Source organism: Schistocerca nitens, chromosome 2, assembly GCF_023898315.1.
Source record: "Schistocerca nitens isolate TAMUIC-IGC-003100 chromosome 2, iqSchNite1.1, whole genome shotgun sequence".
Lineage (NCBI taxonomy): Eukaryota > Metazoa > Arthropoda > Insecta > Orthoptera > Acrididae > Schistocerca > Schistocerca nitens.
The window spans coordinates 743,360,362-743,373,983 of NC_064615.1; the positions used below are offsets into that span (position 1 = coordinate 743,360,362).

The following is a 13,622-nucleotide window of genomic DNA, read 5'->3' on the forward strand; positions in this document are numbered from 1 at the left end:
AACATCCAGAGGCTCCTCCTAGTATTCATGTTGTCATAAATGACTTTAATCATTAAATATAAATAAACAAAATCGGTGACTTTGGCGCCAAGATGGCGGTACTTCCCGTCATGTATATTTCCCAGGCTAACGCTTGTTGCTACGGTCCAGCGCCGAGCCCCACCCCACTACGCGCGACATACGGTCGCTTCGTCACCTAGCCAGCCAGCGTGGGAAGTGCTCTCCGATTCATGGCCGGCTACGGACTACAGCACTTCCTAACTATCGTGAATACATCAATAACAGACAATAATTTATTAAAACTGGTAAAAATGTCTTCCTCACGTAAGAGGCACCTTACAACCGTTCACTAAACGAAGCGGACTTGACGATGTTCAATTGAAGAAAATAAATCGGATTTGTGTCCATTGAAATTTGAACGTGTTGCGGCCTAATGACGTTAAACTTAGTTCCCGTTGTTACGGAAATTATCAGCGCAAGTTGCTAGTTGTCAGTTCGTGGTGTATACGTTCTGCTCCAGTGGTTGAATCGCTCTCTCTTCCTGAGATTACTTAGAGGACTTTCAACTATGGATTTAGGGGTAGTGAGTAGTAGTTTAACCCCCTCTCACGAGATTCATATCGATGCTAGCATCCCTCTGATTTCTTAAATACAGTAGTGCAGAGAATTAATCTGGGTTTGTCAATAAGAGTTTTCCATTAAATATACAGAGCCATTCCTAGCTTATTTTGTCTAGCTCCCTGCACACAGCTATCAGTGCGTGCATTCTGACCGCGATTGGGATGTCGCTTGATGTCATAGTTGGAACGGTCCAGTATTTCACCTTTATTGAGTGACGTTATAAAACAGACGTATGAGACGACAGTATGTTGTATTTATGTATACAGTACGCTAGTTAGTACTGTGACAGGAAACCTCAGTCCTTAAAGAACTGAACTCCCATGCATAAAACAGTTGCAATTCTGATTACTTTACGTATGAGGCAATGTGTTAAATATTTTGTTTCGACCTGGATGGCTGGGATCGCATTGTGAGCAGGAGGCTAGGAATAGTGTGTGGATGAGTGGCTGATCTAGTTTATGCCGTGTCGGTGACAGTGGTAGCTGCAATAACATTTTTTTTCACGTGGTTCTCCCCCCCCCCCCCCCCCATGGTGCTCACGGTCCTTTGGTGGGTACGTGCGTGGCGAGCACGGAGCCCCGAGCTATTGCAGCCTTCCTTCTTTCCAGGCTGCATTTCCTTGCCCTTCCCCTCCTTTCCTCTCCTTGCTCCTTCCCCTTCGCCCTTTCCTCTCCATCTCTTGGTGTCCTTGCTTATGTTGGCTCCGCTATCCTCCTAGTTATGTTGGTTTTGCAATTTGGTTTTGTTGCGTAATCACCTCATCCTTTTGGCATTCCCTGTTTCCCCCCTGGGGTTTTACCTCCATTACTAAATTTCTATTCCGTAGTGAGCCATCTGGGGAAGAGCACCCTACCTAGTGTCTCCGACGTGTGCCCTTCTAGTTCCTTCCACCTTTTCTTTCACGTCATTGACTGATGCTAGGATGCATAGCCAGCACGGTAGCCAGCTCATGCGGTGTGGTCGCTATGTTCCCTTTTGGTTGAGCCCCCTGAAAACGCAGGGATCACACTTCTGATACCTGAGCTGTGACCACCTCATGAAAGCCTAGGAGTGGTTGCCTGTAGTCCTGGAGCATCGGAACTCCCGGCAATGGCCGCTGTGCCAGTGGCGGCCATGGGGAGAGCCCATGATTGGAGTGGGTGATATCAGGGCTTCAACATCTCAGTGCTCCACAACGTCTTCTCTCAGTGTTTAACCGTATTTGGCTCCAGGATGACTTCCCTTCTCAGTGGAAGTATAGCATCGTGGTTACTGTCCTTAAGCCTGGTAAGAGCCCCCTGTTTGTCGAAAGCTATCGACCTATAAGTCTGACAAACGTTGTTTGCAAGCTACAACCCGTTGCCTCGATTGCGTCCTCGAATCTCGGGATATTTTGTCCCCTTGCCAGTGTGGCTTCCAAGAGGGACGGTCTCCGATCGATCATTTACTTCGATTGGAATCCGTAGTTCGGCAGGCTTTTTCCCAGCGCCGCCGTTTGGTTGCAGTATTTTTCGACCTTCGCAAGGCCTATGACATGGCTTGACGCCACCAAATCTTACACTTCATGAGAGGGATCTTCAGGGCCCACTCCCGATTTTTATCCGCCATCGGTCGTTCAGGGTTCGGGTTGGTACTGTTTTTAGTTCTCCACGGACCCAGGAGAATGGCATCCCACAGGGATCCGTATTGAGTGTACTTCTTTTCCTCATTGCTATAGATGGACTTGTGGCCTCTGTCGGTCCTTTGGTCACCCCTGCTCTGTATGTGGATGATTTATGCATTTGAGTTAGTTCCTCTTCGATGGCTTCTGCAGAACGGCAGGTGCCTCTGCATGGACCCTCTCACAAAGGTTTTAATTCTCTCCTTTAAAATCGCGGTTGGTCGACTTCTATCGCCGTACTACTGTCCACCCCGATCTGGAGCTCTACTTCAATGTACAATGATTACCTGTGGTCCCACAGATTCGTTTCCTGGGTCTTCGTTTCGACAACAAGCTCACTTGGCTGCTTCATATCAGACTTCTGAAGGTAGTATGTTTCCGTAAACTCAATGTCCTTCACTTCTTTGCCCACACCTCTTGGGGTGCGGACCGCTCCATCCTTCTCCGCTTTTATCTGGCTTTAGTGCTGTCTCGCTTGGACTATGGTTGTCAAGTTTATGGTTCAGCTGCTCCTTCCACACTGTGCCTCCTGGATCCGGTCCACCATCGTGGTATCAGTTTGGCCACCAGTGCCTTCCGTACTAGCCCTGTTGATGGTCTCCTGGTTGAACCTGGGATCTCCCCCCCCCCCTCCCCCACCTTTCAGTTCGGCGGTCCCAGTTTCTGGTTTCTTATGCAATCGCTGTCCGTTCCTCTCCCGCTCATCGTTCCTATTCTATCCTGTTCCCAGACAAAGGACGTCGCCCTCCTGATTCTCGCCCTCGGGCGGGTTTACTGGTTGGGCTCCGTAATTTTCATCTTCCTTCTTTGTCCTGTCTCTCGTGTTCCCTTCCCAACACCCCCTCCCCTTAATAGTTCCTTGGCTCCGGATTCGGCTGGATCTCCGCCGAGGTCCAAAAGATTCCATTCCCCTGATGGTGTTCTGTTGTTTTTTCCGCCGAATTTTATGGGAGTTTCGGGATGCTGTTGTTTTTTACACCCATGGCTTTAAATATGCTGATTGTGTGGGATATGCCTTCATGTCCTCTGTTTGTACGGAAAAATCATCATCTGCCATCTATATGTGGGGTGTTTACTGCGGAATTGAGGGCAACTTCCCAGGTCCTTACCTTTATTAAACATTCCCAACTCCACCGCGTTTTTGTTATGTATAGAATCAATGAGTGTCCTTCAGGCTATTGACCGGTGTTTTTCCCGCCATCCCTTGGTCTCGGCCATTCATGACCGTCTCACTGATCGTCAATATGCTGCTTGTTCGGTTGACTTCCTTTGGGTCCCTGGCCATGTGGGTATCCCAGGTAATGAGCTTGCTGATACTTTGGCTGGTGGAGCGGTCACTTACCCCCCACCCCCCCTCTTTCTCTGTCACCCCTCCTGCAGCGGATTTACGGCTTCACATCAAATTTCACTTCACACAATCATGGGCAACTCTTGGGAGGCTACCTCCCTGTTTAATAAACTTCATGCGATTAAGGTGACACCTGTCCCGTGGCGTTCTTCCTTCTGCCTCTCCCGAAAGGACTCTACCATCCTGTGTCGTCTCCGCATTGGCCATACCAGGCTGACCCATGGTTTTCTTTTGTGTAATGAGCCATCCCCACTTTGTGGTTGTGGAGCCTTCCAGTCAGTAGCCCACATCTTGGTGGAATGGCCCCTTAATTTGGCTCTGCATACTAAGTACAGACTTCCCCGAACTTCAGCTTTAATATTAGCAGACGATTCCTGGATGGTCGAACTGGTTCTCAGTTTCCTCTGTGTAAGTGGTTTTTATTCTCAGTTTTAAGGTTTTTAATCTCACTCTGGAGTAGGGGCAGGGAGGTGAGGGTTGGGATGTCTCCCACTGTAAGCTGTGTTTGGAGATTCCTGACTCCCCTCCCTGGCCAAGATCCTATTTTCTTTCCCTTTTACTCTGTTTTTATCACTTTTTAGAATTGGTAAGTCTTCTACAATACGCACTTCTAAATTCTAGCTGTTGAATGCTTTTGAATAGTTGGTGGTCTTGTTTGTTCTGCATCAGAGGTGGGATATGTCCTGCCTCTAGCATAGCTGTGGGGTTGCTCACTTGCAGACTTCCCTCATTTTGTTTTTACCATTGACAGCACGACTTCTACGTTTTTTAACTTTTTACCTTTTATCGTTCTGACTTTTCTGAGATGTCAATCTGTCTGAATGGACCACATTTTAAACAAGGGACTGATGACCTTGCTGTTTGGTCCCTTCAAACCCAATCAGTCAATTTCTCGTGTTGTGTTTACGGAGCCAGAAAGTGGTCGGCCACCAGGCGTAACCAGAAGTGTTGACACCTCGTCAGTGAGACGAGACGTCGCCCCGCAGGCCAACGCCACAGCAGTGGCACTGTAGGGAGGACGACGCTTCGCCTGCCAATCATTCTGTGATATAGTGCGATTTCCATCTCAGTGCTCTCGAAGGCAGCACGTCGCACGTTCAGATGTGTGGTCAGCTGATTCTGGTCCACGATGTCCGTTTTCGTGAAGACTAGACCCTGGTTATCCATTATGGATCGACCAAGACCGCAGCAGATGTACAGGAGTCGGTCAGGGGGCTGCGCAAACGCGTCACACCTTGGCGGTGTAGAGATCACAGCTTGTAGACCATCCGCTATAACCCATACTGGAGGAGGGCAGGCCACTCACCAGCCTTTTCATCCTTGATGATTCAGCAGGCAGCAGTGGCAAATCACGGCTATAGTATCCATTTGGTTGGCTGCGTCTCGGTGTTGGTCAACAAGCAAATTGCAGGCACACCATCATCAATCAGCTTGCCGTGATTTCACTGAAGCTGAGTATGCCGCCATTCTCTCTCTTTCTAGTACGCCGACAGAATGGCAGCACGACTGGATGTGTCTTAGAGTTCGGAATGCCGCGTTATTTAAATGCCCGAGACTGTGCCTACGATATCGTGGCCCTTTGTGTGTGAACGCATTTGCCCTCGTTTTTCGCTCCTACCAGTACTCCTTATCTTGCTGTGGTCATGAAGTAATTACATTCTGGTCGCCGAGCTGGGTTCTTCCTGCCTGAGTTTGAATTTGCAGTGGTGCTGAAGTTACGAAGTGTTACATCGTACTGCGAGGTGTAAGTTTCCGCATTCCTAGCTCGGAGGTTGTGCGACAATGCTCGCTTGATGCCCCGACGTGTCCGTTACGCAGGTGGTACATCTAGTTGACATTCCGTATCGCGTATCTGCGCAGAGCTAGCCTTCCCTGTTCTGAGCTCTCCTGGTAGAACTTAAATTTTTTTAAAATATAACTAAATTATTCTGCTATGCAACTATTTCATTCTAAGTATGTAAGCGAAAAAGTTTAGAAAAAGGTTTGAAATTAAGTTTAAAGTTTGCTCGAAATCGTTACGTGCTCTAATTATCAAACACTGCGTGAGTATATTCTGGGTAACTTGTGCTTTGTTTAAAACAAAAGCTAGTTCTTTTACGCATCTCAATGTTTACGGCATTCTATCTCCTGAACTACATAACTGAAGAGATATAACTTGGCAGATACTTTCAGTGCTATATGTGCTGCGAAATGTCTTGCGAATACAATTCGTAGTAAAGAAAAAACAAATTAAAACGTAATAAGTCAGTTCTACAGAATGATAAATGAAAATGTAGCAAGCGATAAATATTTTTCCCTTAATCATTTTGCGAGTACTGTCAGCGAAAAAGTTTCGTAATAGTTTGAAATTGTGTAAAGTTTGCTGCTAGTCAACAAGTGCTTTTACTCTGAAATACTGTATTAATATAAGCTGCGTATTTGCGAGTAGAGAGTTATGCTACGTCAAGACGCGTACACAGTTTATAACTATAATATCCGTGTGTGTTTTATCCATAATGACTGCACTTCAACTCCGTGACTGTTCCTTTATTGGGTGTAGAATAATACCCGCTACCAGTCAAAATAGTAGGTGATTTAACACACGTCCAGTTTCGGGTTAATGCCAATCTTCAGGTGTTTTACTTTCAGGTACACGTTTCCATACTCAATGTTGGAGATCCCTGTTTAAATAAAAAACAATATGGATACAGCAGCGTTACGTAAGTACGATATTTTGCAACACATGTTGCTTAGCCGCTCCGAAACTTTTCATTTGTGTCTGTTTGGTCATAATATTTTTTTGTGAGTTAAACAGTGATCTCCAACACTGGGTATAGAAACATGAACCTGAAAATGGGTACAACCCGAAACCAGTCGTGTGTGAAATAAAATCACCTTCTGTTGTGACTGGTAGCGATTATTATTCTATATTGCCTGTAATTTGTGTTGGTTGAAATTTTCGCTTAGGATTATAGCTGTTAATGAATATGTCGTCGGAAATTCATTTTTTAATTCGGCGAGTATTCATATGAAATACTGAAATTCTTGCTGCCGCTGGAAGCTGTTAGCCAACCTGCAACAGGGTCTGGGTTCGGTGCCCCAGGATAGTCGCTTACTAATATAGATATCCTGATAGCTATAGTGGTGACTACTTGCTTAATAAATTTTGTATTGATATCTAGGTGCCTGAACAAGGAGTCAAGGAGTCTATTTCAAAAAATAGACTGCAATTAAACTGGAAAGCAATCAATACAGCTTTTAGATATGAAAATAGAGATGAACAGTACTAATCTTCTCTCGTCAACATATTAGCAGCTAACAGTCTTTTAGGTCACTATCGAAGCTAAAAGATGAAATCTTGTTCTAATTGTAGACTCCTTTTATTGTTCACAGCGTCAACTGTGTCCGAAGACTACGAGCTGGATATAGAAGAGGAATCGGGGAATGTGGAGGTGTCATTGGGACACCGGGTCATAGAAGATGAGTTCGACACGTCACGACCGCTGGTTGTTGAGGGCAACGGTACTATTGTGGAGCCTCCGACTCCGAAAGATTTAGAGGGAGGGGAGACCCAGCCTCGAGTTGCCGACGATAGCATTCTGGTTCCTCGCTTGGTGGAGGAGGGCAATCCGGAGCATACACCAGAGGTCGGTGCCGTGCTGAGAGATGCCGTCAGGTCCTTCAGAAGTCCTTCCCGTAGCAGAAGGCACCGCACCGACGACTCCTTCGCCGCAGACCCGCCCACAGTCGAGCGCTTCGCCGACAAACCAAGTACTCCGCAGGGCCTTGCTTCTGAGCAGGGTTCACACATCAGCGGAGGCGCTGTGGATGTCACGTACGCTCACAGAACGAATGAGGGACCATCGGTAGATGCAGGACCGAATGTGATCAAAGTTAGTGTGTCAACAAATGGACAGGGCAAAGGACTTTGGAAGTGGGCAGCACTGCCGTTCGATCATACCTATGATATAGAGTTGGATGAGATTGGAAATTCAGTTTCTGAAACCATAAAACGAGCCGGTGGGACAGAAAAACCTGTGGAATATGCAAGAGAGTACAATCTGGGTAGCGATGCTAGACATCAGTCCGAGGTCACTGGTATCGAGTCAAATTCGGTGGAATCTAGTAGATTTCAAAGCGGAACTCCTCAGGAGCCTGAGGAGAGTGTAGTACGGACTTTAAGAAAATGGCCATTAAACCATCCTCTAGGGCAACAAGAGCGGTTAGTAACAGTGATAAAGATTCCTGGTGTTATTAGGAGGCAGAAGCGTGGTGTGAGACCAGAATCTGATGTGAGTGATCACAATCTTATCCAACGGATGAGCAGACGCGATGCAATATTGGGCTCATTATTTCGGAAATTAAATGGAAAGAGTTCTCCTTCAAACGAGAAGGGATCCATTACAGGTGATGCTAGAAGGTTTAATAGGCGCACTCCATTTCGAAGCAAGAGACAAGTCTACTGGGGGCCATACTATGACCCTCATAACAGGTTTCACGTTGACACTGAAAGCGTGGAAGACTCTTCGAGCGAAGACGTCTCAGACAACGATGTGAGCCACTTGAGAAGCCCATACAGTTGGTTTTATGCACCTCAAACTTTTCGTGCACGGTCGCCTTACGGATATCCTTCTACACAGTACTGGTCCTTGTACCACCCACATTCACCATTCTATCTGAATGGAGCCCACATTGGACAACCAGATTTCTACCAGGCCAGATCATTTCAGGACGTCACTAACACCGAGCAGCGCTCGCGACATTATGAAGGTGGTGAAGTAAGTGGGCCTGAAGAAGCAGATTCACAAAGCAGACAAATGGAGAAAGCATTAGAGACGTCTGTTGTCGCTCCTGTGAATATCTCACCAGAACTGTTCGCGAGGGTAATAAAATCAGAAACTCCAGCGGAATTTGCGAAACATCTGCGGGAACTGTCGAAGACACACATGTCAAATCTCAGGCAGTCTCTTCCGGACGAGAACAGGAGGCGGCTGGAAGGCTTCACAAATGTCTTGTCTGCGCTGGACGAGCAAACTGCGGGTCAGCCTCAGAGCGATTCATTTATCGCGAGGTCGTCTGAAGCGGCTGCAGCGGTAGCAGGCTCTGAGAACGAGACTTCTGCCGCAAATAGTCTACAGCAACAACCGACCAAAGCGTTTCAGCAACATACAGAAGAAATAGAGAGTACCGAGTCCTCATCTGAAGAAGAGGGTGTAGAAAGGTCCGCTGAACCGGGTCTAGAGAAGCCCTTCACGGCGTACGGAATTGTCAAGCTGATAAACGTCTTGCCCTCTGACACAATAACGAAAATTATTGAGTCATTATCCGCGGAAGCTTTCGCTGACTTGTTGAAGGGGCTGTCGAAAGAAGAAATAATGAAGATAAAAAATAGTTTGCCGCCGGAGAAGCTCGGGGCTATTAAGAAAATGTTCTCGCCAGAGGAACTGGAGGAGGTGAGGGAGACATTGGGGATAAAGTCGAACGCTACTTCTGCACCAGCATATGGACAGACAGCGACGGAAGTTCCCGGAAGTCTCACCAGCGCCGCTTCTGAAGAGGCATCACTGGACTACAGTGATGACGGTCCTGGCGCGTCCACCTACGCGCCACTGACGGTGGTGCATGAAAGCAACACGGTTGCTGCTCTGGTTGACTCGCAAGATCCTGCAGGTACGCAAAACCACTTCCTAGTCATTCTTCTAACAGTATGTCCGCGAAACACAATTACATTTACGAACTTGCAGCATGCTGCAGGTGAAAAATAGATCCGCAACTTGTTTTATAATCGAAATGAATGGTTGTAGCTCCGTCGTAAGTTGCATTAAAATATCTTTTTTATTTCTTGATGGTGACTAGTTTCGGACATTTATGTCCATTTTCAAGCAATCTTACAAAGAAAATCGCAGTTGGCATGACAGTTTTATCAAGTGAGGCATACATGTTTGTAGTATAGTTACTCGTATATTACGCTAATATGTATGTAACGTATACAAATTTGTCCTAATGATTTAATTTTTGTGTGTTGCTTTACTAGTTACATACCGTATCGTAATTATGAGGAGAAAGCCTATGTACAAAAATTGCCCCACACTAGGCCATAGTACGTAAAACTAGCTAAATCTTTTGTAAATGGCTTGCCTACGGGTGATTTAGTGTATGCTGGTTGTTTGTTTCTACTTTTTAGTCTTCTTCATAATGCCGCAAGTTTTGGCTTTGTTGTTATATTCAAATGTAATTGTTGTTCAGTATATAAAACTGTTCTGTTATTTGAAAATAACACTCTTCTCCATTATAAAACTGAACATAAACTAATGTATTGCTCTTGAGATGATCTGCTAAAGGAGCAGTCTTCTTGTAATTTGGCCGGTTAATTTTTTTGGAGCACACGCTGCCGCACTTTCTGGTTTTTAACTATACTAAAGACATGTAACTTTTAGGGACTGGACATAAATTGTGTGTAGTGCATAACAACATAGCTACTGAGCGTACTCGTGAACTGTAACGTCTTCTGTAGGTGACGTCAGACCATGACGTAACGCATAGGACTTCGGTGTAATTCGACCCACTGGAGACCAGTCAGTGATATTAGCAAAAAAAAATTTTAAGTCTATATTAAGTTAATGAAATAACACTGTATTGTTTAATCAATAAACACTTTATCTTCGACGCGCGCAGGTGTTAGCGGCCTTCAGTGTTTTAGCTGGCAACCACTGGCGTCGCTGCACTTCAGTTCTCTATTGCCTGTTCTATGCGGTCTATTTAGTGTCGTTGAGTCAGGCATAGTACCGCTTTGATCGTCACTGCAGAGGGATATTTTGTACATAATCTTTCGCCTGTACTGCACTCTTACGATACGGTATGTAACTAGTAAGGCAACACACAAAAACTAAGTTACGAGGACAAATTTGTATATCTTCAATGAATATTAGTGTAATATAATTGCATTGCAAATATCTATGGTTCAAATGGCTCTGAGCACTATGGGACTTAACTTCTGAGATCATCAGTCCCCTAGAACTTAGAACTGCTTAAACCTAACTAACCTAAGGACATCACACACATCCATGCCCGAGGCAGGATTCGAACCTGCGACCGTAGCGGTCGCACGGTTCCAGACTGTAGCGCCTAGAACCGCTCGGCCACCAGGACCGGCCAAATATGTATGTCTTGCTTGTATAAAACTGTCATGTCATCTGTAATTTTCTTTGTAGAATGGTTTAAAATGGACGTAGGTCTCCGAAACCAGGTACCATCAAGATATAAAAACGATACTTCTCAATGCAACTCATGATTGAGCCACGAGAATTTATTTCAACTACTATATTTTGTTCGTGAAATATTGAATTTTCTCTCTAATCAATATTTTTTAATCGCTATGATTATTTTACGGCAATTAAATATTTTCGCACGACTATACCCTACGGTGGTCAATTTGATAGCCCACTTGTCTACTTCCCATTTTTCGTCTGGCTATGGCAATTCGGACAAAAATCTATTGTGTTATTTATAGGGAGTCCTGCTTTAGCTCCGCTTAAAATTTTGACCAATAAGCAGGAATCTCTAATCAGCAAAAAGAAAAAATCTATCATTTATGTTTTGCATTGCTGATGGGATCTATATCAGACTCAACTTCTGGGCATAACGGTTGATATGATGGGCATGTCTAAAACACTCTGATTAGATTTAGGACACGTAAAATCGACCGCTCGTGGCGTTTGTACAGCTTTGGAAACTAGCGTTCATTGTGTTATCCACGATATCCAGTAAAGTTTTAGGAACCCAGAAGTTTTTACGTGATGCTCGCGAGGACTGATCAGTCCAAAAACTTTCTACGTGTCATCCTCACTCAGAATATATGACAACGGTGAATTTAAGGAGATGGGACCTGGATAAACTGACTAAACCAGAGGTTGTACAGAGTTTCAGGGAGAGCGTAAGGGAACAATTGACAGGAATGTGGGAAAGAAGTACGGTAGAAGAAGAATGGGTAGCTCTGAGGGATGAAGTAGTGAGGCAGCATACGATCAAGCAGGTAAAAAGACGAGGGCTAGTAGAAATCCTTGGGTAACAGAAGAAATAGTAAATTTAATTGATGAAAGGAGAAAATATAAAAATGCAGTAAATGAAGCAGACAAAAAGGGATACAAAAGTCTGAAAAATGAGATCGACAGGAAGTGCAAAATGGTTAAGCAGGGATGGCTAGAGGACAAATGTAAGGATGTAGAGGCTTATCTCACTAGGGGTAAGATAGATACTGCCTACAGGAAAATTAGATAGACCTTTGGAGAGAAGAGAGCCACTTGCATGAATATCAAGAGCTCAGATGGAAACCCAGTTCTAAGCAAAGAAGGGAAAGCAGAAAGGTGGAAGGAATATATAGAGGGTCTACACAAGGGCGATGTACTTGAGGACAATATTATGGAAATGGAAGAGGATGTAGATGAAGATGAAATGGGAGATACGATACTGCGTGAAGAGTTTGACAGAGCACTCAAAGACCTAAGTCGAAACAAGGACTTGGGAGTAGACAACATTCCATTGTAACTACTGACGGCCTTGGGAGAGCCAGTCCTGACAAAACTCTACCATCTGGTGAGCAAGATGTATGAGACAGGCGAAATACCCTCAGACTTCAAGAAGAATATAATAATTCCAATCCCAAAGAAAGCAGGTGTTGACAGATGTGAAAATTACCGAACTATCAGTTTAATAAGTCACAGCTGCAAAATACTAACGCGAATTCTCTACAGACGATTGGAGAAACTGGTAGAAGCCGAACTCGGGGAAGATCAGTTTGGATTCCGCAGAAATGTTGGAACACGTGAGGCAATACTGACCTTACGCCTTATCTTAGAAGCTACGTTAAGGAAAGGCAAACCTACGTTTCTAGCATTTGTAGACTCAGAGAAAGCTTTTGACAATGTTGACTGGAATACTCTTTCAAATTCTAAAGGTGGCAGGGGTAAAATACAGGAAGCGAAAGGCTATTTACAATTTGTACAGAAACCAGATGGCAGTTATAAGAGTTGAGGGGCATGAAAGGGAAGCAGTGGTTGGGAAGGGAGTGAGACAGGGTTGTAGCCTCTCCCCGATGTTATTCAATCTGTATATTGAGCAAGCAGTAAAGGAAACAAAAGAAAAGTTCTGAATAGGTATTAAAATCCATGGAGAAGAAGTAAAAACTTCGAGGTTCGCCGATAACATTGTAATTCTGTAAGAGACAGCAAAGGACTTGGAAGAGCAGTTGAACGGAATGGACAGTGTCTTGAAAGGAGGATATAAGATGAACATCAACAAAAGCAAAACGAGGATAATGGAATATAGTCGAAGTAAGTCGGGTGATGCTGAGGGAATTAGATTAGGAAATGAGACACTTAAAGTAGTACAGGAGTTTTGCTATTTGGGGAGGAAAATAACTGATGATGGTCGAAGTAGAGAGGATATAAAATGTAGACTGGCAGTGGCAAGGAAAGCGTTTCTGTAGAAGAGAAATTTGTTAACATCGAGTACAGATGTGTCAGGAAGTCATTTCTGAAAGTATTTGTATGGAGTGTAGCCATGTATGGAAGCGAAACATGGGCGATAAATAGTTTGGACAAGAAGAGAATAGAAGCTTTCGAAATGTGGTGCTACAGAAGAATGCTGAAGATTAGATGGGTAGATCACGTAACTAATGAGGAGGTATTGAATAGAATTGGGGAGAAGAGGAGTTTGTGCCACAACTTGACAAGAAGAAGGGACCGGCTGGTAGGACATGTTCTGAGGCATCAGGGGATCACATATTTAACATTGGAGGGCAGCGTGGAGGGTAAAAATCGTAGAGGGAGACCAAGAGATGAATGTACTAAGCAGATTCAGAAGGATGGAGGTTGCAGTAAGTACTGGGAGATGAAGCAGCTTGCACAGGATAGAGTAGCTTGGAGAGTTGTATCAAACCAGTCTCAGGACTGAAGACCACAACAACAACAACCTGAAGTTTTTGAAATTGTCTCGTTTACTATAATTAATACTAATTCGCGACAAAAATATCTTGCC

The 13,622-nt window shown here is 44.7% G+C and overlaps 1 protein-coding gene across 1 annotated transcript in view; it reads left to right on the forward strand.

Moving 5' to 3' along the window:
• Positions 1 to 13,622, forward strand: part of LOC126234602 (uncharacterized) — a 254,873-nt gene that overhangs the window by 102,149 nt on the left and 139,102 nt on the right. The window contains exon 4 of the mRNA XM_049943322.1: positions 6,981 to 9,257. Coding sequence (XP_049799279.1) covers positions 6,981 to 9,257 — 2,277 coding nt within the window. The remainder of the gene's footprint in view (positions 1 to 6,980; positions 9,258 to 13,622) is intronic.